Raw genomic sequence first — 27,053 nt, 5'->3', positions numbered from 1 at the left:
GAACATCAATAGTCGGTGCAGTTCTGGATCCCCGAACATATCTCCATAATACGCCCTCTACCATTCCAGGTCCTGTTTTTGCCCCGGACCGCTCTCACTAAATCCAAGCGAGATGTCCCTCGTCCGCACTGCCCTGTGAGACATCATCCTCTCGAACAGGCGTTTGCCAAATTTCTGGAATGCCGAGGCAATCCCCCCGTATTGGAAGAGCTTCTGCTCCATCTGGCTCAGCTCAAACCCGTAGCGTTTGTCTCCCACACTGACAACTCTGTTATCAAAGTGAATAGATATCTTTGTGCTGTCCTGAGCAGCTTCGTAGAATTCTTCATCCGTCATAGTAATACCCAGAAGGCCAAGATTGGGCATGTTGCGCTGGAAGATGAAAGCGAAGGACTTGGCGATCACACATTGCACGCCGCAACCTAGCAATGCCCGGTTAGCTCTCGGGCCTTGTCCAGTAATGAGTACTTAAATCTTACCTAGAAGGGCCATGACAGCCTGTTCACGAGACGAACCGCATCCGAATGCTTTCCCGGCAACCACAATGTTGAATCCCTCCTTGACGCGTTGACGGAAGTTTGGGTGAGTGTATTGTAAGCAGTGCTGTCCAGCTATCTCATTGTTCTTCATTTCAATCAAGAACTCGGCGGGGGCCAACTGCGAATTGTCAGTTTCACACTAGTAACTTGAATCAGACACGTACAGCATCGGTATCGATAAAATCGCCCAGACGCTGGATCTTTCCTGTCATCACGTTTCCATCTTTACACATAGAGACCATGTTCTGCGATTCTGATGAGGAGCTGGACGGGGCTGTGTTGTGCATCTCTACAGCCGAGTAACTGCTTGGTTCAACGTACGTCGGCCCATCGGTATGCCTCCCCTCCGCACACTCAGCAGAAATGTCACGCAAATCGTGCCACCTCTCGAGGTCCATTTGATCCAGAAGCACCCCTGGGTCTCTTAGTTTCATCTCAAACGACGACGCAGCCACTGTTGCCGCTGAGGCCAGGTTCCCAAACGACCCTTGTCTTATCAGCTTCACCTTCATACATGACAATATCAGACATCTTACCCTTGCCCATCCGGTTCTCAAAATTTCTATTCTGCGATGAAAGCCACACCTCCCCAGGCGCTGCCTGATCTGCCGACATCCCAACGCAGTAGCTGCAGCCCGGGACACCAATCTCGAAGCCAGCAGTTTCATAGACCCCCGCCAACCCTAACGCCCGAAGACGGCGCAGGATAGGCATAGAGCCTGGAACGACCTTTCTTTTCCCTCGGGACACGGGCTTCATCCCTTTCTTCAATCCTTGCTCAAGGACCAGAGCCGCTAGTATGAGGTCTTCTTCGGCAGTGGTACAGGCTCCAATAAAGCACCCGTCCAGGGGCATGCCTTCGTGGTCTGTGACAGGCACTACGTCGTCTGGATTTGGATACCGTGCCATGAATGAACAAACCTTGCTCAGATCGATTTCGTGAGTCTCGACGTATTGTGCATCGTCGTCCGGTCGAAAGTAGATAGATGCATCTCTATGCCGTGGCAACTTCCTCTTTTGGATGAAATCCGACGTTACGTGGTCGGGTACAAAGACTCCAGTGATTCCACCGAATTCCTATCTTGATTAGCAATATCCTCCTTTGGAGGAATCCGACCTACTGTAGTCATGTTGCAGATCGCAAACCGGGCATCGGACGAGAGGTGTTTTGCTCCAGGCCCGGTGAACTCGACGATTCTGTCTGCGGCAACGGTGTTTCGTTTGAGCTGCTGCAGAATGTAGAGGATGGTGTCTTTCCCACTTATCCCCGTTCTGAGTTTGCCAGTTAAACGGATATTCACACACTCGGGCACTTTAATCCATGTTTCACCAGTAACCAAAGGCATCGTTACATCGGCGGCGCCCAGTCCAATGGCAAGACACCCTACAGCGCCTGAGGAACAAGTGTGGGAGTCGGATCCGATGACGATCATCCCGGGCTGGGCTCGTTCGCGGTAGAACTCGGTGTGGAGGATCGTATACTGCGATTTACGTCAGTTCTGAGCGTCCTGAATGGTGAAGTGGACTCACGTTCAGCCCCTGATAGTTGGTCATCTTAAACACGCGCTTTGCCCGTTCGCTCGCATCGATCAGCGCCTGGACTTTAGGAAGACTGTTCACGCGAGGATCAACGACATGGTCCCCGGCTATCCAGAACCGGTCGTTTCGAAAGATCCCTGGTTTTCCGAGATCATTATACGTGCGTTCCATGCCCTTCGGTATCGTTAGATCCTAACATACACGTGCAGTACGACTCTCGGTATACTAACCGCCCATGAAGCCTCTGAAGCAATGACCCAGTCCACGTCCACACGGATCAGCTCTCCCGGCGCGACCCATCCTTTTCCATTGATGTCATGCAGCGCAAATATCTTCTCGCTCAGCGTCATCCCCCGACGACCAGCTGGTCGAATGGTTAGGCAAGCAGGGCGCGACTTGGCTCTGTCGATGGAGTTGAGAGACTCCAACCAGGCCGAGATGAGGAACAGGATCTCCGCCTCTTTTTCTGGCGCGATGCTTTCGTCGCCGGTCGAATCCGCTAGACCGAGACCGCCGAGGTCCTTTGGTTCCTTGCATATTACTAGGACGTCGCCGAGTGCAGTGGCTTCACGGTCGTAGCCTTCGCTCTTCAACCAGGTGGATATAGACGCAATCTGATCGAGAATATTGGTTGAGGGTGCTTGTTCAACTGTTTGTTGTCAGTCGACTGTTTGATCTGTAGATGTGGATAAGCGACGGTGGTTGTTTACAGTGTGCGCTGGAGACAGGGATGTTCCTGGTTTTGTGGAGAGTTTCCAGAACTTGGTTGATGTATGACATGGCTTCTATGAATAGTTGAGGCCTTTCGGTTCAGGCATATGATGTTAACGTTGTCTGTTTATATATTGGGAAGCTCGGAACGTCGGCGCGGGTGCGGCCCGACTACGGCCTGCGCTCCGTCACTACTTGGGTTCATAAGACAGGAAGGTTCTCATTTTATCTTCCAAACACTGTCCAGACAAAAAAATGTCGTCTTCAGTCGCCAGACTGCGAGCCCTGCTTGCCAACGAAACCAAGATCGTGGTTTGTCCCGGGGTCTATGATGGTCTCACAGCGCGGATTGCCCTCAAGGCAGGGTTCGATGCCCTGTACATGGTAAACAACTGTCGTTTGGCCTTGATATACGTGCCAACCCTGGTAGCTAATATCAGAAAAGACAGGAGCAGGAACAACGGCAAGTCGTCTGGGCCAGCCAGACCTCGGAGTCATCACTCTGACCGAAATGCGGCAAAACGCAGAGATGATCGCCAGTCTGGACCGCTCGGTGTCTTTGATCGCTGATGCAGACACAGGCTTTGGAGGTAGCACACCAGATATCCCCCACCTCAATGGTGTGTGGCGCGTGGAGACTAACAAGCTCCAGGCTCCTTGATGGTTCACCGCACCGTCACGGAGTATATCCGCGCAGGAGTCGCCGCGTTGCACCTGGAAGACCAGCCTACAAGCAAGCGCTGTGGTCATCTGCGCAACAAGCAGGTCGTCTCCGAGGGTGAGTATCTCAGCCGCATCCGAGCGGCCGTAAATGCGCGCCAGCGATCGGATGGCGACATTGTCCTGATTGCGCGGACGGACGCGCTCCAGTCCTTGGGCTACCAAGCTGCAGTCTCTAGGCTGAAAGGCGCCATTAAGCTGGGTGCGGATGTGGCGTTCCTGGAGGGAATTACGTCCAAAGAGCAGGCTCGTCTAGTCTGTGAGGAGCTCAAACCGACACCGGTGCTTTTCAATGCGGTGTCTGGTGGGGTGTCACCGGATTTGAGCGTTCAGGAAGCACAAGAGCTGGGGTTTCGTCTCATTATCTTCCCTGGATTGGCGTTGGGAGCTGTTTATGAGGCAGTTGAGAAGGCGGCGCAAGGGTTGAAACTGCATGGAACCCACATGGGGGATGCCCGTGTTAGCCCGAGGGATCTGTTCAATGTGTTGGGATTGCAGGACGCAGTGGCTCTCGATATGGCGGCAGGAGGGGGGCTCTACGAGGGAGTGTAGATTGATTGTCATGGAGTCCTTGACACCGGACTATTGTAGCCATCGTCGGACGAGAATGGTAGCTTACACAAGCCTTCAGTTGATTATGCACGCTCTCCAGCGTATTCCTTCTTCTACTGACTTTCCTGTACCTCTCACGAAAGTTGTGATATGGATCATTCCACATGCGTCTCGGGATATACCGCAAGGCAGCTTACTGACCAACCCAGAATCGAAACACAATCGACGATGACGATACTAGGCAACAGGATATACTGAAACAGAACCATGGATCGATGAAAACAAGTTATACACCCCGGATACTTTCGTACTCAGTCAGGTGACACATACTTCTTCGATGTGTTACCGCGTCTTCATCTCTCTTTCCTCTCCCCATCCTCTCCATCGCTCGTGCAACAACCACCATCTATAAAGACTATCTTCAACAACTTCCATCAAAGAGAAGTCGCCATCTCATCTGCAGTACGTTTTAAAGCAGCTCCCAGAAAGAAACCACCCCTTTACCCTTGTATCCCATCGTGACTGTCCCCAAAATGCATCTCTCACCCATTGTCCTCGCTCTGTTCCTCCTCAGCCCCTGTGCTTTGGCCCTTCCAGAACCCTTGGACCAGTCCTTAACAGAGATCTCAGACACCCTCGAGTCCCCCGAATTGCAGGAATTCCCCGACAGCCCCAATGTCCGCTACCGCATCATCTGCCGCGGCGGCGGCCAGGGACGCTGCTACCCCGGCGGCTCAGCACACTGCTCGTGCGGCCCACGGGGAGGCTTCCGCTGCGGCGACCGTGGGTGCCGAAGAATGTGCCGCTGCACACGGTAAGCAGGAGCTCGCATGTGCAGAGTGATCTGTTATTAATCGAGGTCTGCAACAGAGTTGGGTAGAGAAGAAATGGACGCGACTCCGCCGCCGTCGACAATCCACGACGACACCGACATCGACATCATCTGGCACAATCTGTACTGCAAGTCGGACTTCACCATCATGCGTGGGTGGTCATGCGGTCCGGTGGAGCGCATCCTGGTGGACTTTGGGAAGGTGGTGGAAGCAGGCGTCTTTGATGAGGTCGTCAGTGTTTGCGCCTCCAAGTACATGTTTACTGTGACGGTGGCCACCCACAAGAGCTGCCAGGAGCTTGACAAGTATTGGTTTGCTGTTCAGACTGGAGAATGGGAGGATGAGGAGGCTGGACAGTGATAGGACGGAATGGTCTTCACAATGTTTTCGGTTACTAGGGCTCGATCAAATTGACAAGGACACTACCGTGCGTCTGACTGTACTACGAGCCAGTGATGCTGTGTTATGTGCATATCTGGATTATTGCAGGAGAGTCAAGGTTCGCCATCCAAGCTAAACGGAAGCAGCGCCAACATCTCGGCATCGATCATATCTTCCAAAGTCCAACCCTCAACAGCAGCCTCATCCTGCGTACTCCCCACGGTAAGATTCTGCACAGCCAGATCCGGGTTTCGCATACCTGCCCAAGTCCCATGAGTATATTTTGCATACAGTGACAGGTGACGAGGCGCAACTCACCAACTGGAGGTGTCTGCGCCGTATTCCTCTGACCACCAAACTCTTCCCGCCACATCCATAATGAATCATGGATAAGACTCGCTGCCATGCGCGTCTTGAGCTTCAAACTGGGATCTTTATCGCGTGAGCCACTGCGCATCTGCGCGCTCCACAGCTGCGTCAGGATCCTGGACATGCGGCCCGGGAGGTCATTGTCCTCGAGCGATATCCGGCGAGTGAGGCAAATGGCGGAGCTGAACGCGCTTTTTCCACTATCTATATCCAGGGACCCGCTCAGATTTGAGTAGCAAAGTCTGAGTATGAACATGGCGGCGAGGCATAGCACCCGGAAATAGGATACTGGTCCATGCTCGGGGAGCTCGTGCGCTGAAGCCAGGGTCGTAAACGTGGTGATGAGCTCCGTTGCCAGATTATATGCCCGCACGAGTCCTTTCTTGCGGAGGTCCGATTGGCCATTGTCCAGGAGATAGTAAACATACAGTTGGAGGCCGGCGCCGTGCAGGAGGATCTTGTTTTCATCTGTGTTCATTCATAAGGGTGGAACTGGTAAAACAGAGGCCAAAGAGATTACCTGTGAGCTGGTCGGATAGCATGCAAGACATATCTTGGAATTCTGTCTCCAAGATACCTAAGAGGGATATGCTTTCGCCAGGGCGAGGAGCCCCCGTGAGACTATGCACGTTATCAGACATGAGACGACACACTCGCCCCGAAAATCGCGATATCAGCAGTTGGTGCCTCAATGACGCCGGAATTATGCCGCCATCTCGGTCACATAAACGGTCGATCATCCAGTCAGGAGATACCCATACTTGGCCATCGATTGCCGCTACGCTGAGTATCGTATTAGATTGATATGGAAGAAAGAATGTGGCGGCAATCATACTTCTGCGCAGCAATGTAGCAGGCCGCCCACGTGCGTGCCGCTTCTGATACTTCCTCGGGGGTAAGTCTTCTCCTCGTGCGGGAGAAATCCTGAATGGCTTCCGGACGGTGCAGGCCAAGACGGATAGCAATTGACTGTGCCGTAGAAACTAGTACGGAAGTGTTGTCGGTAGAGAGGGATGAAGTCGGCACAGGCCACAGACACAATAGGACGATTGATTGGACTAGATGCCAACTGTGAGGCGGATTGGCTATCGTATCCCAAAGAGTCTTTTTGACAGGAGCTGCGAGGCTGACGAACAGACCCGGTTCGTCGGAGTAACGGCGTGATGAGACTAGAATAACCACCCAGAAAAGTAAAGGTGACCGAGAAAAATATGCGTCTGGGGGCACTGCAGGGTCCAAAATGGGTGCGTATGGATGATATTTCTGAAAGAAGCTGGATCATGTCAGTGTCGGCCGAAAGAATTCGAAACCGTTATACAGACACGTTAAAATGATTGTCTATCTGCTTCCCACCGAAGTCCAGAAAGTCCAACGATCGAGGACTGGTCGACGTTCTGTGGTCATTTGTTAAATTTGACAGTGGACTAGGTTGCTCCTGGGCAAAAATCTGAGGACTATATCGTTCTAGTAGTGGCACGGTTGGTGAGCCCGTTAATAGTAGACTTTCCTTCGCCTCTGGTGGTCTAGCTTGCACAAAAGATGGCTCTGCATCCAGAGAGGCATCAGGGATAGGATCCGCAGAGATACGCCGAAGGGGTCGGGCAGAAGCGGCGGGAAGTGTTGGGACTGATGACCGAAGATGCTGAATCTCTTTCTCCAGGTCATCCAAGCGCCTGTAATGGGTCAATACCCTCGATTCATTGGGCCAAGTATCTCCTGGCTTCCGACGTACTCTCTTCGGTTGACGCGTTGAAACGTTGTGTCTACTCGGCAATCGATGCCCATACGTCGGCACCTGGAGCAGGGAGTGTTCCCTCCGGTAGAGAGCTCACATCGTATCTAGCCAGACATAATTAGCCCTGACGGATGAATTGGCAACCGCTCCATACCTTAGCCTGGCGACATTGTCTGCAAGCAATGCGTTTACGGCGATGACGGGGCGAGTCGGACATTGCCTCGGCTTGGTGATTGCATTCAACTATTAGTTATTTGATTAAACCGTAGAATATCAAAAATTCAGCTTGTCTCGGATGTAGTTGGATGCGAGGCGATGTGGTGATGCCGACAACGGGCCGGTTATTGCCTGATCGGGACTAAACATCCCGACTACGGGCCGGTCCCAAAGCGGTAATTAGTAGGCTTGAACGGTCACTCTCACCACTACGACTTCATTCCTCTGTGACACAGGACCTTCATTATCTAAATGGCTAAACTCCTAGAACGCAGTATCGCTTGGGTCCTCTACGCCCGTCGAGGCCATGACAGCGGTCTCCTGCACCGATCACCCCCCTTCGCACAACACCCGAGCCCGACAATGACAGTGGAATGTACTATCGGCCCCTCGGAGTCGCCTATTCCACCAGAATACAGCGCCTTCGAGCACGGCCTTTTCCCAACCTTCTCATGGACTCCGCCACCCAATGCGGCCGAATATCTCCTCGTGGTGGAAGATCCCGACGCGCCTCTCGCCGAGCCAGTAGTGCATGGGCTGTACTATGGAATTCCCGCCAGCAAGACTAGTGTCTCGAGCACGGACTTTGAGCCTGTCGGAGACGACGGCGAATTGCGATTAAATGGCGGCTTCAAATACGGCCTGAACCGCAGAAGGAACGTTTACATGCCTCCCCGCGGATTCCTGGGACACGGCCCGCATCGGTACTTTTACCAGATTGTTGCGCTTAGCGAACGGATCGAGCAGAGCCAGTTGAGTGCTCCCGCAACAAAGGAGGAGGTTGTTCGATGCCTGCAGGATAAGATCATCTCGTGGGGTTGTTGGGTTGGCGTGTGGGAAAGGAAAGAATAGTCGGTGTTGGTACCCCGTCTGCGGCCCGTGAGCGGCCGGTCACTTGTTGTACTTAAGCGTTGGGGTAAGGGGAATAATTATTTCATGACTGTCCAACGTATCCACTCCTAAATTGTGCAACTAAGCATGACTGAGCATTCCGGTCTCACAACACAGCAAAACAACGGGGTTACCCGTCAGCTGTGCTCATGGGTTGACCGTCTCAGACTGGCTGATGTCCCCGAAGACCAGCTTGTACGGGCGAAATACCTCATACTTGACGGTATTGGATGCACCATCGTCGGGGCTCATCTGCCATGGAGTGAAAAGGCTGCCCACGCCATTCTAGACATGGAACCACCGGGTGACTGTCCAGTCTGGGGATATAACAAGGTGGGTGCCATCATTGATACCCCCAACACGCACCTACCCACTCACAACGGGACAGAAAATCGGACCACTACCCTCTGCTCTTGTCAACAGCACCGCAATCCAAGCCTTCGAGCTCGACGATTGGCACTCCCTTGCTCCGCTTCATTCCAACGCAATATTGCTTCCTGCATTGTTCGCAGCGGCTGCGCATCAAAAGGCACGCGGGGGACCCGCAATCAACGGCGCATCTCTCCTTTTATCCACTATCGTCGGATACGAGATCGGTCCCCGTGTCGGCCTGTGTCTGCATGGCAGCCACATGCTCACGCGCGGATGGCACTCTGGGGTGGTATTCGGGCATGCGGCTTCCGCAGCCGCGGTCTCCAAGCTCCTTGGTCTTGGGTCGGATGCGATCGAAGATGCTGTCGGGATTGCGTGCACGCAGGCTTGCGGGCTGATGTCAGCCCAGTTTGGCAGCGACGTGAAGCGCATGCAGCACGGGTTCGCGGCGCGGAACGGCCTGTTCGGTGCGTTGTTGGCCAAGAGCGGCTATACTGGGATTAAGCGTGTGTTTGAAGAGCCGTATGGGGGCTTTCTTGCGGTCTTTGGAGAGGGCTCCGGCAAAGAACCTCCATTTCTCGCCGAGGAGTTGGTCAATGGTCTCGGCCAGACGTGGCAGTTGGATGCGATTCGTGTCAAGCCCTATGCATCCATGGCGGGAACCCACTGTATCATTGATTCGGTCGCAGCATTGCAGAGAGAGTATCCAGAAAAGCTGAAGGATTTGGATGCTATAGTAAGCATCGCGATTGAAATGTCCGAGCCAGCGTGGAAACATGGCGGATGGAAGGCTCACCGTCCGTTGACTGCGACGGGTGCGCAGATGAGCTGCGCGTATGTTGCGGCTGTACAGCTTGTCGATGGACAGGTTCTGCCGCAGCAGTTTCAGCCGGAGAAAGTGGACCGGGATGTCATTTGGAGGTTGGTAGACAAGACTGAATGTTTCCATACGCCGGAGCTGGGTGAGAAGTATGAACAGCGAGTTACTGTCGCGTTTCAGGATGGAAGCAAGATTTCTCGACTGCTGGAGGCGCCGAAGGGTGTCAGTCCACCATTGTCAAACGAGGAGATATTGGACAAGTTCCGCATGTTTACATATGGCCTGGTTGAGAAAGAGAGGAGGGATGCGATTGAACAGTTGGTTCTGCGGATAGAGTATGTGGAAGATGTCTCTGCACTTGAAGAACTGCTGTCAGGTCCGACATTGAGCCCCATTGCCTGAGTTGACAGCCAGCACAGTCTATCATGTTGTGCCCCCGTGCTTATAAGAGCAGATATATTCTTAGCAGAGCTTGACTGGTTTATCGATATCTTGTGGCAAACTGACGATAGGGCTATCTGCTGCGCCACATCGGGATGCCAATTTGTGGCGTTGCAGTATATCGAGAACTATGTACTATCAAAAGAGAACCTCTCATCTTCCATCGACAGATCCCTAATATACCTGGAGTATCCTGATTCTGCATTCTTCAGTTCTTTTCATAAGTATAGCCCACTTGCCTCCAACTGACTCAGCACTTCCAGGCATCAAGGAACCAACCAACGCCACAATGGAGCCTTTTACGTGATGGACCACTTTTTACGTGATGGGCCCATCAGTTCCACCTCGCTTCCGGGGAAGTGTCGGGGTCACAAATCGGGGGAATTTTCACGGGCTCGATGGCTTTTACGGGGTAATCCGACCGGTCCTTCCTTCGTAGCAAACTGCAAAATGTCGACGACGACGACAGCAACTATAGCGCCACCGCAAATCGATGCGCTCCTCCTCGAGGATAGACATATTCGCCCCACGGAGGATGTGCGGCCAAAATCTCGGAAGAAGCTCGTCCAGCAGGTGGTGGTCATCTCTCAGCTCTTTGCAGTCACTCTCACGGCCAGCGTGATCAATGGCCTGGTCATTGTCGGCCTCCCGACGATCACGAAGGATCTCCAACTGCCGTCCTCCTTGTCCTTCTGGCCGTCGTCAGTGAGCAACCTGGCCACTGCTTCTACTCTCCTTCTCGCAGGCTCTATCGCCGACGCTGTTGGTCCGCGATGGGTTGAGATCGTGGGGTCTTTTGCCAGTGGAGCCCTGATGATCGGTCAAGGCGTGTCTCGGAATGGATCAGAGCTGGTTGTCCTGAGAGCCCTGCAGGGCGTTGGTCTGGCACTGCATTTGGCTTCATCAGTGTCCATCATCACGCAGCTGCTTCCACCCGGGAGAGGTCGGAACCTGGCCTTCTCTTGTATCGGTCTCAGTCAACCGCTGGGCTTTTCGCTTGGACTGGTCGTGGGAGGTATTCTCGTCGACACCATCGGCTGGCGGTCTGGATGGTATCTCGCCGGAGGGATCACTCTCTTCTTCGCCGCTATGGGCCTGTGGGCTTTGCCCAAGAGCAAAAGCCACCAGTATGCGGACCGTATGCACAACATCCGGACCAAGGTGGACTGGGTCGGTGCGTGTTTGGCTTCTGCCTTCATGGCCTTGCTGTGTTATCTTCTAGCGTGAGTACCGCCCGCCCTGCTTAATTGAGCGTCCTCGGAATTAACGAAGCGACAGTATTGTCAGCGCGAATCCCTCGCGGATCCGGTCCGCAGAGGCCATCGTCATCTTGTGTCTGGCTGCCGTGGCCCTGCCGGCTTTCTCCGCCTGGGTGCATTATCAGGTCAAGCGGGATAAGCCAGCCCTGATTCCCAACTCGCTGTGGAAAAACATGTCATTTACGAGCATCTGTGCGACGGTGGCCCTGTCCAATGCCGTCCTGAACTCCATGGAGCTCTTCGCGAGTTTGTTGTAAGTGACAATCACACCCACAGTCTATGCTCCTCCACTGACCTCCGCAGCTTCCAAGAGGTCCAAGACCTCTCCGCCCTGCAAGCCTCCATCCGCATCCTCCCCAGTCTAGTAGTGGGCGTCCTCCTCAATCTCTTCATCGGCATCTTTGTCCACAAGGTTCCTGCCTTCTGGATTGTAACGATCTCCTCCATCCTGTGCGCTGGGGCGCCCATCCTCATGGCCGTGATCCAGCCTTCATGGCCGTACTGGGGTAACGCCTTCGTCGCCCAGCTCCTCCAGCCCGTCAGCTTCGACGCGCTGTTTACTGTCGGTCTGATAGTCATCACGGATGTCTTCCCCGACCATACGCAAGCACTGGCCGGCGCCGTCTTCAACACCTCAGCGCAGTTTGGCAGTGCGCTCGGCATGGCTATCCTCCAGGTGATCTCCACTCTTGTTACGGATAAGTCGAGCAAGGAAGAGTCGCGGGCGCTTATGGAGGGTTATCGGGCGAGTTTCTGGACAATGTTTGGGTTCATGATCCTATGCACGGGGATTGGGTTCTTCGGATTGCGGAAGGCTGGGAGGGTTGGATTGAAGCGGGACTGAGGCGTTTTGCTCGCCCTTGGAGAGCCGCCATATCGCAGTCTCCGGGTTTTCGGTTGTTGCATCCCTGGGGCGTGTGCTGAATCAAATATCTACTATTCACTTTAGACATAGACGTACGATCAAAAGCAAATGCCAGTCTTTATGCATCATCAAGACGCATTCAAATCTACAAACCTCATATTGGTCCATCCTCAACTGTTGCCTTATCATACACTGAGTACAATGATACACATTTCCTTGTCAAGAACTTCCCCCGGTGGCCCTAGCATCTTCTAGACAATCCGCCAGCAGTCTCGTCAGAGCCGATTCGACCCAATTACCAGGTGCAAGCTCCGCTGGTCATTCCAAAGTAAGTGGTGTGCGCATCGTTGACGCCCTGTCCGCCCTGCGCCTCACAGCACTGGACCTCATCCCCAGTGCAGACATAGGTGTTCTGGGCACTGTAGGGGTCCACGCTCCAGTACTCCACACCGCCATGGACATAGCCCTGCTCAGCCGGGGGCAGGTTCGGGATACCGTCGTTGGAATGAGTGACCCGGAAGTACTTGGTCGTGTCCGCGCTCGTGGCGGTGAACTTGTCGTTCATGTACGACGCGAAGGCCTCGTTGCCGCTGCGCGGCTCGCCGAACGTGTACAGGGTGATGTTGTCGTATGTACCGGACAGCTGGGCGGCAGCGAGAGTCGCCATTGACGCTCCCAGACTGGGCCATCGAGTTAGTACAGAACATACAATGGACTTTCCTTGTAAGAGGGCACAGCTCATACCTGTGGCCGGTGACAGTCAGCGTGTAGTCCGGGTACTGGTCGGCCTGTTCTTTGACAAGCGACATGACTTGGTCTTGGACAGAGGACCAGCCGATAAAGTACCCGCCGTGCACCTCGCAGCCGCTGCACTCGGAGAAGGTGCTGAAGGGCGTGAGGGTGTAGTTGGTGTCGAGCTGCAGGTTGGTGTCGCTGCCGGTGCCGCGGAAGACGGTGATGATTTCCTTGGTGCTGTCGTCGCGGAGCACCCATCCGTTGATGTCGGTCTGGGCGTTGTAGATCTTCTCCCCGACGGTGATGGTCGAGGGGATGTTGCACATGTTGGCGTAGGCCGCTTGCGAGATGGTGGCCATCTCAACCAGACGGTTGTAGAGGTCTTCGGAGATGCCCTGCGTAGAGGCCGCCAAGGCCTGCCCGGCGGCCGCAGACAGCGCGAGAGCGAATTTTGCAGAGAATTGCTTCATGTTGGACGTTGAGCTTGAGCGCTTGGATGGACTATGCTTCGATGAAGAGAGCTGAGGAGTCTGCTGCTTGGGTGATTCTCACGACGTCCATCTCTCTCTTAAATAATAGACAGGCGAGCAATTTAGGATAAAGACAAGAAACGGCCGACGATCATGCCATATCTCTAACTTGATCGTCGCAGAACTATCACACCGGTATGGCCTCTCTTCGTTCCAGATACTCGGCATGCACATCTCAAGCTCTAGCCGAGACCTGTGACAACGGGGGCTCTGCAGACTTAGCTCGTTTCAACGGCAGAATAGTGCGCTACCGAAACGAATCGAGTCTTTGCATGACGTCCATCCCTGCACTGCTTCCTACCCAAGCCCGTCTATCAAACTAGGCCGGAGCTTGTCTCCTTTTCGAACATGGATATTCCAACTACCTCGAGCCTCCCCCGCAAATAACTCCGAGGTACGTCCGAGGCGGTTCCCTTAGACATTCTGGAGCTTTCGGCAACGACAACTGCCGGCATCGACAATCCTGGGAATATGCGGAAATTGCTTTGACACTGCTGTGTTTTATAGTGGAACAAGTATGTGATGGCCTTACAGGTACCAAATCTGTCAACCCGCACAGAGTGATCAAGACCCACAGGGAGACTTCTAGCCTCATCGATGACTTTATGCAGTTTTCAGGAGATATGTCTATAGATTCCCCCTTCCAAGACGATGCTGTACATAGTCTGTTTTCCGTAGACACCCCTGGTACTCTGGGGTTTCTGCAGCATCAGCCTGCACCGACGCTAGAACGGCAATTGTCCGGCGGAATTTGTTTCTGGCTAATATGCACTATTTATCCTAAACCATTCTCTGAGGCCTTGCTCCGGTCGCACCGGCTTTGCTTCTGCGCTGCTAGGGTGATCTGCACGGAGCAGGACTTCGGAGTATAGGGGCCCAGCCCAGGCTCCATCCAAGCCGAATGGATGCCCAGTGCTCGCGTGGTCGAGGACCACGAGATAGTATGGCCCTAAGGCAAGTAGTGGCTGCATAGTGGCTCGTCACTTGCTACACGTGCCTAGACTACTTGCAGATCTACATGTTCGGCCCGTCGAAAATAAGGAGAATCCATCACGTAACAACAACTAAATAGCATAAATATAATGAGGAGAAACTGTCGAGATTTAGCCAGATGATCCTGGTCATGTAAATTGTTACCTGGGCACCTTAGGATTAACACCTAGTCTATCACCCTGCACATCTCCCGTCCACTATGGAGTGGTACACGAAACCATTTTGTTGAGCCTGGCTATTACGGGTATACCCACCGGAGTGCTGGATCATCTTTTGAAGCAAACTAAGCCCAGGCCAAGGTTTCTCCTTTCCACAACGGGATTCTAGGGAGTTGGTGCGAACGGAGATCTTCCGAACATTTCCATAATAATCATTCCATGGGCTGGGTGATATGCGTGCTCCACGCCACGGAGTCCTGATCCGACGCCGAGTGTTTCAAGTGCCGTGATGGATAGAATCAGTCTCCTTGGCAAGCCACACCGGTAGACACGTTGATGTCTCCGCATATTTGCCGAATAATGTCCTTTGTGCATGCTGGCTCATTTATGATGAATGTCTCGTCCAAGTGTTAGTTGCTTGTCGCGCATTGGCGTTTTGGCAGTATACTTATTGTACTTCCCTGTCACCTCCGCCTGAAACTACTCAGAGTTCCAATATCGAGACACTCTTCTGCTCTCACTTTCACTGTCCTCGACGACGCAGTTGGCCTCAGTCATCAAGTCTGACTCACTATAAAGCAGAGTGGATGGCGTGGCTGGATTCCCGACAAAACACCGCGAGACCCTGAGTCGGCTCTGGACCCTTAATATAACTGAGCTAGGCTTAGCGTGTCTAAATCCATCTCAGACATCACATGGCGCTCTACTGGCGTTCTTCAGACAGCCCTGAAGAACCGCCACAAAAATGCAATGTAACACGCCATCTTCTTGTCTTGCTCTTGGTGCGGGATGGAATCCGCATCGAAATAGCGACTCGGACCCATTAGCCTAAACCTAGGGATCACAATGGACGTGCCTTGAGACCACTATAAAGAGCGCAGTCGAGCACCAGCAACTGCTCATCCAGCACCTCATCCAACATCCACATTCCCACAATCACAATGGTTCGTCTTACTGTTCTTGCAGGATTCCTTTTGACCTCAGCAGCATGCTCTGCTTGCGTGATTGGCGAGCGCCAGGCGGCTGCGAGCATCAACAATGCCTTCAAAGCCAAAGGCAAGAAGTATTTTGGCACCTGTGGTGACCAGGGCACGCTGTCCGACTCGACCAACTCGGCCATCGTCAAGGCCGATTTTGGACAGCTCACCCCGGAAAACAGCATGAAGTGGGATGCGACTGAGCGTGAGTGTCGAATCCTGCAGCCTGTTTTGTTGCTGAAACCCTGACCATTTTTTAGCGAATCGCGGTCAGTTCAGCTTTGGTGGTGCTGATTACTTGGTTCGTGTCTACGTTGGGTCATGGTTGTGCCGTGTATGCTGAGAGGAGCAGGTTAACTACGCCACATCGAACGGCAAGATGATCCGTGGTCACACTCTAGGTACGTGGATGAGAGTCTTGAGCTTGAGTTATGACTGACCTCTTGCAGTGTGGCATTCCCAGCTTCCGGGATGGGTCCAGGGCATCACGGACAAGAATACGTTGACCTCGGTCTTGAAGAACCACATCACCACCGTCATGCAGCGCTACAAAGGCAAGATCTATGCATGGGTATGTGATGCATCCGAATATCTACAGCTTCTATCTCGTGCCATCACTGACGACCGTAGGACGTGGTGAATGAGATCTTCAACGAGGATGGCTCCTTGCGAAAGAGTGTGTTCTACAACGTCCTCGGCGAGGACTTTGTCCGCATTGCCTTTGAGACCGCCCGGTCGGTTGATCCCCAGGCTAAGCTCTATATCAATGATTACAAGTAAGAGCTCGTTTAAGGAACAGGGGTTGGACCTGGCTGACATGCTTTAGCCTCGATAATGCCAACTACGCAAAGACCAAGGGAATGGCCGATCATGTCCGCAAGTGGATCTCACAGGGTATTCCAATTGACGGAATCGGTGAGGAACGCCAGTATATACTTAATGTTAAAGATATCCGCTGACAACTTCCAGGATCCCAGACCCATCTTGGGTAACTCCCCAACCAACCTGTCTAGAGTATGCTGTACTAATACTGAACCCCTAGTTCTGGCGGATCCTGGACCGTTAAAGAATAAGTCTTCCTGTCTCCCACTCGCTGGAACCTTGGTACTGACATCCTCTTACTGCCTTGAACACTCTTGCTTCCTCCGGTGTTTCCGAAGTCGCCATTACTGAGCTTGACATTGCTGGTGCCAGCTCTACTGACTACGTGAACGTAAGTGACGGACTTGTCTGGATGCCGAGACTCTTCTCACAGTGATAGGTTGTGAACGCCTGCCTGAGTGTCTCCAAATGTGTTGGAATTACTGTCTGGGGCGTTTCTGATAAGGTAAGTACACTAAACGCTGTATGCCGCTGGCAACTAATCATTGTATTAGTACTCCTGGCGCTCGAACGACAAGCCTTTGTTGTTTGATAGCAACTTCCAGCCCAAGGCTGCTTACAACGCAATTATCTCCGCCTTATAAGCCTTGTGCCCCGTTTATCTTCGGGAAGAGAACTTTTCTCGCAGCTTCCGAGGGATGGTGGGCTTAGGAAAGGGGTGAAGGTAGTACCGAGTCTAGTTTATCAGAATATGGAAGTTCCTCTTTCTGGTAACAGACATTGTATATTGCAAGAGGTAGTAAAATTAGTGTCGCAGATTCATTCAGCCAACAGGCAGAGAAGCATTCACTTGGATTTGCCTCACATCTGATTATGTATTGTCGCTCCCTCTCTAAGGCTAGGATCTGAATTAAGTCTTTCTATAATTTTGGACTTTCTTTGCTTATAACCATTTATAAATCATCAATCAAGATTGTATTCACCTGATATATATAGCCTTTCTTTCGAAGCGATTACTATGCAGGCGCTCCGCCAAGCGCAGCATGAATAGTATCCGAGCGTTCTGAAGAGTCCATAACCCATACCTATAGAAGAGACAAAAGAAATCGGCGTACAGCCATATCGAAAGCGAAAGTCACAACTAAACTGGCTTATCAGTAAGCCATTATCTCCTCTGCGTTACCTGGCGCTACCACTATCCCATGCCATTACATGTATTGACTGATAGAATTTGGGCTGGGCTGGCTTCGCTCCGAAGATATACTCCGATTTTCCATACATTTCTTACAGAATCTCGAAGGACTTTCGTTTCTTCGCTCCTGCAAGATATCTACGTTCCAGTCCCCGTAAGGTATACAAAAAATTGAATATGGCAACCAAGGAAAAAAAAAAGAAAGAAAAGAAAGAAAGGTCGAGCAGATGAACAGAAACAGAAGCAGGCTGAATAGTAATTAATATTATGGCTGACTGGCCTGAAATCACAGTTATATCACAAATTATAAGGAATGACAGTATTAGACAGTATAGTAAAAAACGAATGGCAGTAAAGTCCACTCTCCCATGTATAGAAACATCTCATCCGTCCATCCATGCTCGCGGTGTCTCTCCCCGAGACGTCCTTGGTAGCATCTATGCATTGTGTTAGCTGCGTGCATTCACAACCAGTTGTGTCTCGCTTGACATACCTAGTGACCGCTCACACCAGCAGAAGCTTGCGCATCAGCGCTAGCAGAGGCATCACCGCCAACACCAGCGGAGGCCCCAGCACTAGCGTTGGCAGAAGCATTTCCACTGCCGTGGGCATGCGCGTCGGCTGATGCAGTTGCACTGGCACCGGCTCCAGCAGTTGCGCTCCCTTCCGCATCAGCTCCAGTGTCACCCCCAGCATCCGCTCCAGTGCCCGCCTCAGTATCGTCGCCAGAGTCATCGTCACATTCGGATCCGGACTCAGTGTCATCTCCAGCGTCGACTCCGGTATCAGCGCCAATATCGGCTCCAGCACCAATCCCTGCTCCAGCTCCAATATCGGCTCCAGTGTCAGCACCCGCGCCGACTCCAGCACCGCCTTGAGCATCAGCACCGGCTCCAATGTCAGCTCCAATACCGGCATCAACTCCGGCTCCAGAGCCACCGCTTCCACCGATGCTGCCGCCAGCTTCGAGGCTACCGCTGGCACCGCCATTCGAGAGACTCACGCTGGTGGTAGCGCTGATCCAAGTAGTCGTGGCGGTGGGATACGTAGACGCAGAGACCGAAGGAATGGGGATGTCGACGCCACCCTGTCCACCAGCTTCACCTGCAGCACCAGCTCCAATCCCAGCGCTGCCACTCAGACCGGCATCACCAGAGCCTTCGATTCCAGCTCCGGCCTCGCCGCTGCCACCAAGTCCAGCACCAGCTCCCAGATCTGCGCTGCCGCCGAGGCTGGCACCACCACCGACGCTGCCAGAACCCCCGATACCAGCACTTCCTCCGATGTCTGCTCCGCCGCTGGCACTTCCGCCAACATCGGCACCGCCGGAGCCTTCAATACCGGCACCAGCACTGCCACCAGCGCTGCCACTGGCGCTGCCAGAGCCTTCAATGCCGGCTCCACCGCTAACACCACCGCTGGCACTTCCACCAACATCAGCGCCGCCGGAACCTTCAACGCCGGCACCTCCGCTGGCACTTCCTCCAATTCCAGCACTTCCACTTCCTCCAAGACCAAGTCCAAGCCCAGCACTGCCGCCAAGACCAGCGCTAGCAGTAGGACTAGCACCCAGACCGAAGCCGCCACCGAGCCCGGCAGTGCCAGACGCTCCGGCGCCCAGGCCACCCCCAATTCCGAGACCAAATCCACCATGTCCGCTGGCACTTCCGCTGCCGCTGGCGCTACCGCTGGCTCCGGCGCCGAAACCAGTATCCAGACCGGCGTCGGCGCTGCCACTGCCGCTGAGAGCTCCGCTCAGACTTCCGCTCAGGCCGCCGCTTCCCAGAAGGCTACCTGCGCCGTTGAGGAGGGGGAGAAGACAGGGGATTGGGAAGGCGGAGACGGACATGGTCGTCGCCAGGGTTGCGGCGGAGACTTTGGTGAAGCGCATTTTGATGAACGAAAGTAGAATGTAAGATAAGAGATAGGTATAAGGAAAAGTAAGAACGAAGGTCAACGCCACAGGCGGTTTGTGTGAAAGAATGAAGAAGGAGAGTTGATGAGGATGAGATGGGATGAGAGCTGTCGAGGAGGATGAGGTAGCTATTTATGCTCTCTCCGTCTGCTGTGGTTGTGGTCTTCGTCGCGTTGCTCGACTATCTTCATGAACAGGTTCGTGATGAAACCCCCGTTGTTTGGCGACTCATGTTGTCTCAGTGCATGTCATGGTTCCTGGTATGGCTCTGTGGTAAGAACAGCCGTATAGGGCATGTCGCGGATCGAGGGAGCTGGTCCGGGGGTATCTGAGCCAAACAATCGACCCATCTCAAACGTGCACGGTTGCTCTGGGTGGGTACATGGTTCGATGATTCCAAATATGGTATGTTGCATGGGGATGAGAGGGATCTGGAGCAGAACTCCTGTCGAAGAAGTGGGCATCGCTTTCTTCTGTAGAGTAACGAGTTATTCATAGATCAGACTGATGTGGGTGATTGAAACGCACTAGAGTCAAGGTCATATTCCTCTCCGGTCGTTGCACTTGGAGATAGGTGCCAGGGTTCAATTTCAGTAGTTCCTCCCGCAACACTGAACATCGCCAACAGTAGAGTGGTTAATACATTCAACGGCATCATCAGGTTAGCCCTAGATGAGGACGAGAAACACTGCACAGTTCCCATCTTCACCACCAACAGCAACTTTCAGAGCCACTCGAGCACAGGAATATCGTAGGCAAGCGGGCCACCTCGATCTACTTCTCCGTGTCTTAGAATTCTCCGATTTGGGGCAGAGCTCAGATCGGATGCTGCGAGGATGATCTGCGAGAGTCCAGACCGTCGTAGAGAGTGAATAGCCTCCCCCTGAGTTCTATCGAGGCGATCAGGTGTCTTTCCGAATTTTCCGGCCTGTTTCATCCGTAAGCTACTCGAACTGTAGATAGCTTTGTCCTTGGAGCGAGACCTAAGAATAGGCATTAAGTTAGGGCTAGTGTTTGGAGCAGATCTTAGTTCGGCAGGTTTCACCCTGAAACCCCACCGTTCGCGCCCGGCCAGCCCTAAGGTCGGAGTTACTTGCCGCTATCGGCGATATTCGGGGCCTGCGGGGCTTTTTTCCTAGCGTGCTTGGGGGTTCGACGCTTGAGGTTGCGAGACAAATTTTTCAGGTGCGGGTACAATCTGGAATAGGAATCCCTTCAGACTCCTATTCAACTAGTACCACCTGCAGAATACGTTTCGTTCGGATATACACGGCCTTTCGGTGTTCCCAGACCCAAACGCATGAGTAGTACTGGGCTACTGATACCTCGGATTATTGCGGCGGTCTTACTGCTCCTGCTGGGGCAAGATGTCAGATGCTTCGGGGCCAAAATCGATTTCTATCATGAACATTGATGTGGTCAGACTGGACATTCGCCAAGTGAAGACATGTCGTTCACAGCACCTGTAGTGGCACCTAGGTAGTGTCAAACTGAGTCCGCAGCCATATGTTCTACCTCACTTAACACGAGGTGCCATGGCACTGTTGGTAGCGCAATAGACACATTGGTTGGCAGGTAGAGCCCCATTGAAATGCCCGGACCCCTTAAGGATGTTTGCAGGGCCATGAGTTGGAGGAGATAATTGGAGGTTCCTGGTGGTTTTTGACTGCTGACGAGATGGCCCGCTTCGATTACCCAAGCGATGACTATGAAAAGAAGCTGATGTACAATGGTCGTCCCTAGCAATATAGGTGTATGCAGTGCAAAGGACAACTCCTTGCGAGGGTGTTAGTAGAGTCCAGGAGAATCACCATCTTCCTGTCACAGAAGACCCCTCCGTGCCTTCACATATATGGACATATGTCCATGTGCTGCATTGAAGTAGGAGGCGTCCAGATGGTTTAATGGGCAGTGATCAGTAACAAACTGTCTCTGGTATAACAGGATCAAGCCAGGTTGCTTCTGTTGTTAATATATATATATATATATATATATATATGCACATGTTGAACCATCCAAAGTCCCTATTCCGGACCGCATCTACCGACACTTGGAGAAATAGGACTTAGTAATGCCCCAAAGAAATAGTAAAAGACGGAAAGCTTACACGGAGCCAATGTTATTCATATAGCAATTTAGGCGCCAGGTCACCATGTGTAGGATATCGTATCTCTGTGGGTGTGCTTTCCGCGCTAGGGGGGATATAGCGTAGTTCAGACTTATGAGGTTATGGATGGACAGTCTCAACAGTCTAATGCAGAGCCACCACATACTGATATCTGAAATAACCATAGTCCTAAAAACACGAATTCGAGATTTTAAATCTAATAAAAAAAGGGAAAAAAAAAACATACAACAGCCGGGATTCGCTGGTGGTCACCCACCCAACTACTAACCGGCCGGCGTGTGGCTTAAGTACGGCTGAGCGGACGGGAAGCCCTGTTCTCCACACCCTGTGGTCGTATGTGCTAGAGAGGACCAAAGACAGGATTATATAGAGCAAATGTAAGGCTCTGCAAAATCAAGCGACATGCTGCTCCCATAGGATGGCAAGGGCGGTAGCAGAATGTAGACCAGACTAACACGGAAAAGGAGAATCAGTCTCCCGATGTGTCCTTGCCATACTAGGTTCTGCTATGGTCTCGCTTCCTGGATCTGACAAACTTATGAGATTGCGTACGCGCTGAGCTTCTTTGGCATGCGCTTTGCATACCTTCTACTGCTCTCGAAGCCTGACCCCTTTGCCATTCGGATTTCGGTCGTCGTGAATGATCTGCTGTCGTTCTACAAAGAATCCATCGTCTCCACTGAGCGAAACAATTCCGTTTACAACTCTGCCGTCGCACGTGGAGTAGTTATTGCCAGAGCCCTGGATGAGATAGCTAAGCGGGCGGTGGAGTGTATTGGCAATGTACGATCAGTGTTGTCTTCGGAGCCGAAGATATTGCGTTACGTTGACTCTTTCATTCGGGGCTGTGTTGCTATCCATGGATTGCCGCGCTATAAACTGTCAGAGTGCAATATTCCAGAACTCCTCCAACACTATTGAGAGCTTCTTGAGGGACAACTTTTCAATACAGAATGACATACATTACAGGATTGTGACAATTGCCATCGTTTGAGAAATACTATACTGTTCTAGGCGCTCGTAGTCTTACCTTTTCGTACCTAGATCTTCAAATACGCTGCAAGTATCTATCAGATGCTACACTGCCTAGCAAATTGGGCATGGTGAGGAAAATCGCCCGACATATTGGTAAACCTTGTGCCACCTAAAGTATCACTTTGCGCTTCTGGTGTTAATGTGCCACATATCTTCCTTATCCTGTACTTCTAAGATATCGAAATACGCGAGTAATGCTCGCTATACGTAAATGTAAGGTTATGGTCCATTTGGACTCTGTCGCTCAAAGCCACGTTAACCCAGGGCACATCATGTTTTCTTCTACCACACAGTACGCTGAACTATAGCATTTGCTGTCAGACGTATCACGACAGGTATCATGCATAATCCAACCTACCCACCGGAGATATGAGATGGGAAATAGCGCATAGTAGAGCAACAGCCGATGCTCGCATGGCCTTCTGGCAACTGCCAGGGTGGTTTCAAACCGGGCGGCAGGCCTGTCTAAGGCCTCTCACCGCAGCGAGCAATGAACCTAGAAGGTTTGGGATAGTACTAATGTTTATCAGCTGGTAGTGCTCAGCTGGTTCCAATCAAGTGCCGTGGGTGCTTCTGAACGCTGGCGCAGATTGCTGGATCAATTTGCAATGGTTCGGGGTTGATAATAGTGTTTACCAAAGAGAGGCGGCCAGAGGGGAGGTGGACGTTCTGTATGTATGTTTGTCCCCTTCAGTAGTCCTTCTTTCCAATACAACAGCAGAATAATACACCAGTTTGCCTGATTGACAGATTCTGCACCGCTGAGCAGGGTCAATGCATCGAATGACCACTTTGGCCACATCATCCAGTACAGCCCGCCATGCACGCGAATACACATCTGTTTGCTGAGTGACACAGTCGAAGAAAAGAAAAGACGCGAAACTATCCAATAATTGAAGTATACCGATGTTGGCGCTATCAGTGACCCCGTACCATGTTGCTATGATAGGGATTAAAGTGTGAGGCTGCGAGGATCGTGAGAAGCGACTACAGAGCTTTGAACAAAACGCTTCTCTGACCAAGTAGCGTGACCGGAATCATACCTCAAAAGGTCTCTTCGAAACTTTTAGCGTCCAAGTTTTCTTAATACTCACAACATGGGCAACTCATCAGCCAGAGTTACTACTATATTGGTTGATATAGGGGGAGGGGGGCGCTACTTACAGTTCCCCAACAAGTGAAGGATAGCAGTGAACCCGGCCCGATTCCTTCTTTCAGACGATTGGTGTCAACTTCAACGTGGATGGCCTATGAACGCGCAGAGCTTGAGGAGGAGCAGTGCTTTGCTATGTTGGGTGAGCAGTTTGGTGTTAATCCAACCGACTTGAAGGAACTTGTAACGGTTACCCTAGCCACGTTGGCTTATGACAACGATATGCTGATGAGGGTGCAACAACTACGGGAAGCATATGGGGCATCTTTGAGGATATTTGGGATATGGAAGTTCGCCCGGCCTAATTACCAAAGACTGCGTGACCGCTGGACTGACGAGTTCTTCTCCACGTTCGATGCAGTTTTCACGTCCTTTGACATAGGCTTACTCCCCCCCGGGCTGGGTTTTCATCGGAGCGTACTTGCTTCCACCACTAGCAGCCCGCGCAACGCAATCCTGTTAGACAAGGACGTGAAGAACCTGACTGCGGCTGGCTTACTCGGGATACGCGTCGTCAACCTCAGCTTAACGAAGAGCCTCACTCAATCCATTGAGATTATGCTGGGTGAACCCCTTCCGAGGGCGGTTCGTTTTCTCCAACACAACGCGAAGCATTTACACCCGTTCACAGAGGACGGCACCATGCTTCGTGAAAATTATTTGCAGCTTTTAATCTTGGAGGCAACTCAGGATAAGTAAGTTCCTGATCCTAAATATATAGATGGAATAACTTATTTTCAGAAATCTGGTTGAACTTCAGATACCAGCAGGCAAAGAAAAAACATGGAACTACTATATAGGTAGTCTTCCTAAATCTTAGCGGTGGCCTCGAATTAACGTCTCGCAGAACAGCCAACTTTTACCAAAATGAACCCACCAAATGACCTCGACACTACGTCCCTTGCCCTCCAGGTCGCATCCCCGGATGACTCCACTGCACATCAGTTACTCGACCAAATGCTAGAGTATGTGAACGAAGACGGAATTATACAGGTACATCTGCCAAGCAAATCAACCCGACAATCGCTGTGTTATAGTAACGCTTAGCCTAAGGTGTACTTCGATCATACACGACCGCGAGTTGATCCCGTCGTTTGCCTCAATGTCCTCACTACCTTCTATAAGTACAAACGCGGCCACCAGCTCGGGCGGACTCGGGATTGGGTATATCACATTCTGTTGCACTGAGCATACCTATATGGCTCCTACTACTACCAGACCCCGGAATGGTTTCTGTTCTGGTGCGACCGTCTCCTTCGACAAGCCGCACATGACACTGCTCTGAAACGGCAATGGAGGCCACTCCTGAAGAACCGTGTCCAGGAGCATATTGGCATCCAGGGTGACTCCATTAACCTTGCCCTCCGGCTTACCGTGTGCATTTCCATGGGCGTTAAGAATTCCCGAGATCTAGAGGAATTGAAAAGGATGCAGTGCCAGGACGGTGGATGGGAAAATTCATATATGTATTCCATTCCAATTGTGGGGAAGAAGGTATATGAGCGTGGCTTCACTACCGCTCTAGCTATCCAGGTGATTCAAGATGGCGATCAACTTGTGAGCGTCGATATCCCGGGTGTCTCGAAGAACTTTGTCACCAGGTGGAGGCAACGGCTGGTTCATGTTGCTAAGAGCCACATCCCACGCCACGGTCTGCGATCCGTAATTGGCCACCAATTGGTAAAGATGAATTGAGATGAGATCACTGCAGCGCGATGGTACTTGTACACGCAGCCCAACTGGAGTGAGCGCTGGATCTATAGGACGCATATCTTGAGCTTCATCGACCTCACTCTTGCTAGGCATTCTTGAAGAGATGATTAATCTTTCCTCAGTAGCTAGCTGTCTAGTAGATTTTCATACCGATGGTCGTATCATCAATCAATCAATCAATCAATTAAGTAATTAAGATTCTATTAATCTGCTGAAGCCTATCTATTCAAGCGATTAGCTATGCAGGCGCTTTACTAAATAAAACAGGAATCTGGTGTCCAAACGCTGATGTGATATTGTTCCAGGATGCTAAATAGTTCAAATGACGCCAACTGTCAGTAGCTGGTCTAGAGACATGTATCGCATTTCGTACCCATCATGTAGGAACATACCTGAAGAGTTGTAAAAGCTGGCAGCGCACACAACTACGCCGCCGATAGCAGGATGGCATGCTCCATCGTTGGCAAGGTCGATGCGGACAAGATCTCGTAAATTCTGTAATTCGGGAAATCTGCCATCGTCTTTTGGGCAGGGAATCGGTTCACGTATGCTCGCAGGGCCGCCTCACTCACCCTGTCGACAAATCCTGTTTGTAGAGGGCTTGAGAAGAAGTGTTCGTGAGCCCCGAAAGTATCGCCGGGCGACTACCGGCCTGGTCTCCAAAGATGGAGAAATTAACACTTCCCACGAGAGACACAGGCATTTTTTCCATGATATTCGACTGTATAGGTAGATGGTTCTTGGATCGAATATCAAAGTTGACCCCACCTCTTGATGTGAACTAGGGAGGGCCAGGGTTAAAGCAGATTTACTTGTAATTGCCTATACACTCCTGGCACTATTTCTATGCCTCTGTTTATTAACAGCACAACTAGGGTGGGTGGATTGTTCCATTATGCAACAAAGGACACAGATTACAACCACTATGCAGCAAGAGGATGTGCCTTGCCCTCCCCCGCCCACACTTACGTCAGAGCATGTACCTAGGCATATCTATCATCTTGATGGAATGAAGATCGTGACATGATGCTCTGAAGGAATCGGCATGTTGTACAAAGTACAACGCGCGCAGATTCTCGACCTCTCTGGCCATTGTTGCCCTTGCGTCAGGTAGGAACATTGGTCCTGATCGAATACGTAGCCGTCAGGTCAACACTTAACCCCCGCCTACACGTTGGCCTCACTGTCCCCTGGTCTCTTTGCCCGCTACGAGAACCACGCAGGTAACCAACTATGGCCATCCAGATTCCAGTCTCGATAATTCCATGCCCCCCGGTACTATTAGCCGCTTCTCTAGGTCTCCTGATAATTGTATGGACCATCATAACCCACTTCGATCAATCTCACAACCCCCTAACTAACTTCCCAGATCCTGCAGCGACGAGCCGCGTCCTCTGCCGTGGGAACGAAACCCGGGACCCTGGCTAGCAAAATGGACCGACCTCCCTCTCCAGTTCAT

The 27,053-nt window shown here is 52.0% G+C and overlaps 11 protein-coding genes across 11 annotated transcripts; 7 read left to right on the top strand and 4 right to left on the bottom strand.

The window, feature by feature from the left end:
- Positions 1-57: 57 nt before the first annotated feature.
- Positions 58-2,858, bottom strand: acoC (aconitase family protein; the record flags this gene model as incomplete). The annotated part of the gene is made up of 8 exons (XM_001217498.1): positions 58-422; positions 480-657; positions 704-1,026; positions 1,076-1,616; positions 1,661-2,020; positions 2,070-2,252; positions 2,309-2,727; positions 2,789-2,858. 8 exons carry the CDS (start codon positions 2,856-2,858, stop codon positions 58-60), a joined length of 2,439 nt encoding a protein of 812 aa, XP_001217499.1.
- A 186-nt stretch (positions 2,859-3,044) lies between these two features.
- On the top strand, positions 3,045-4,061 carry ATEG_08912 (isocitrate lyase/PEP mutase family protein; the record flags this gene model as incomplete). The annotated part of the gene is made up of 3 exons (XM_001217497.1): positions 3,045-3,173; positions 3,235-3,409; positions 3,442-4,061. 3 exons carry the CDS (start codon positions 3,045-3,047, stop codon positions 4,059-4,061), a joined length of 924 nt encoding a protein of 307 aa, XP_001217498.1.
- Positions 4,062-4,736: 675 nt separating this feature from the next.
- Positions 4,737-5,254, top strand: ATEG_08911 (uncharacterized protein; the record flags this gene model as incomplete). The annotated part of the gene is made up of 2 exons (XM_001217496.1): positions 4,737-4,875; positions 4,932-5,254. 2 exons carry the CDS (start codon positions 4,737-4,739, stop codon positions 5,252-5,254), a joined length of 462 nt encoding a protein of 153 aa, XP_001217497.1.
- A 134-nt stretch (positions 5,255-5,388) lies between these two features.
- Positions 5,389-6,122, bottom strand: ATEG_08910 (uncharacterized protein; the record flags this gene model as incomplete). The annotated part of the gene is made up of 2 exons (XM_001217495.1): positions 5,389-5,534; positions 5,594-6,122. The coding sequence occupies 2 exons, from the start codon at positions 6,120-6,122 to the stop codon at positions 5,389-5,391; spliced, it is 675 nt and encodes a 224-aa protein (XP_001217496.1).
- Positions 6,123-7,847: 1,725 nt separating this feature from the next.
- On the top strand, positions 7,848-10,080 carry ATEG_08909 (uncharacterized protein; the record flags this gene model as incomplete). Its single annotated transcript, XM_001217494.1, has 3 exons — positions 7,848-8,407; positions 8,573-8,819; positions 8,875-10,080. 3 exons carry the CDS (start codon positions 7,848-7,850, stop codon positions 10,078-10,080), a joined length of 2,013 nt encoding a protein of 670 aa, XP_001217495.1.
- Positions 10,081-10,569: 489 nt separating this feature from the next.
- Positions 10,570-12,222, top strand: ATEG_08908 (putative MFS transporter; the record flags this gene model as incomplete). Its single annotated transcript, XM_001217493.1, has 3 exons — positions 10,570-11,342; positions 11,398-11,631; positions 11,682-12,222. The coding sequence occupies 3 exons, from the start codon at positions 10,570-10,572 to the stop codon at positions 12,220-12,222; spliced, it is 1,548 nt and encodes a 515-aa protein (XP_001217494.1).
- A 316-nt stretch (positions 12,223-12,538) lies between these two features.
- Positions 12,539-13,448, bottom strand: ATEG_08907 (lipase family protein; the record flags this gene model as incomplete). The annotated part of the gene is made up of 2 exons (XM_001217492.1): positions 12,539-12,923; positions 12,988-13,448. The coding sequence occupies 2 exons, from the start codon at positions 13,446-13,448 to the stop codon at positions 12,539-12,541; spliced, it is 846 nt and encodes a 281-aa protein (XP_001217493.1).
- Positions 13,449-15,600: 2,152 nt separating this feature from the next.
- ATEG_08906 (endo-1,4-beta-xylanase) lies at positions 15,601-17,102 on the top strand (the record flags this gene model as incomplete). Its single annotated transcript, XM_001217491.1, has 9 exons — positions 15,601-15,841; positions 15,897-15,937; positions 15,989-16,037; positions 16,086-16,207; positions 16,267-16,412; positions 16,463-16,577; positions 16,811-16,849; positions 16,898-16,963; positions 17,013-17,102. The coding sequence occupies 9 exons, from the start codon at positions 15,601-15,603 to the stop codon at positions 17,100-17,102; spliced, it is 909 nt and encodes a 302-aa protein (XP_001217492.1).
- Positions 17,103-18,143: 1,041 nt separating this feature from the next.
- ATEG_08905 (uncharacterized protein) lies at positions 18,144-19,499 on the bottom strand (the record flags this gene model as incomplete). The annotated part of the gene is made up of 1 exon (XM_001217490.1): positions 18,144-19,499. The coding sequence occupies one exon, from the start codon at positions 19,497-19,499 to the stop codon at positions 18,144-18,146; it is 1,356 nt and encodes a 451-aa protein (XP_001217491.1).
- A 2,764-nt stretch (positions 19,500-22,263) lies between these two features.
- On the top strand, positions 22,264-22,614 carry ATEG_08904 (uncharacterized protein; the record flags this gene model as incomplete). Its single annotated transcript, XM_001217489.1, has 1 exon — positions 22,264-22,614. The coding sequence occupies one exon, from the start codon at positions 22,264-22,266 to the stop codon at positions 22,612-22,614; it is 351 nt and encodes a 116-aa protein (XP_001217490.1).
- Positions 22,615-23,971: 1,357 nt separating this feature from the next.
- ATEG_08903 (uncharacterized protein) lies at positions 23,972-24,765 on the top strand (the record flags this gene model as incomplete). The annotated part of the gene is made up of 2 exons (XM_001217488.1): positions 23,972-24,576; positions 24,729-24,765. 2 exons carry the CDS (start codon positions 23,972-23,974, stop codon positions 24,763-24,765), a joined length of 642 nt encoding a protein of 213 aa, XP_001217489.1.
- Between the last annotated feature and the right edge of the window lie 2,288 nt (positions 24,766-27,053).

This window comes from Aspergillus terreus, genomic scaffold (assembly GCF_000149615.1).
Source record: "Aspergillus terreus NIH2624 scaffold_13 genomic scaffold, whole genome shotgun sequence".
In the NCBI taxonomy this organism is placed as follows: domain Eukaryota; kingdom Fungi; phylum Ascomycota; class Eurotiomycetes; order Eurotiales; family Aspergillaceae; genus Aspergillus; species Aspergillus terreus.
The sequence above is the reverse complement of the archived record's forward strand: the minus strand, read 5'-3'. Positions and strand labels throughout refer to the sequence as shown.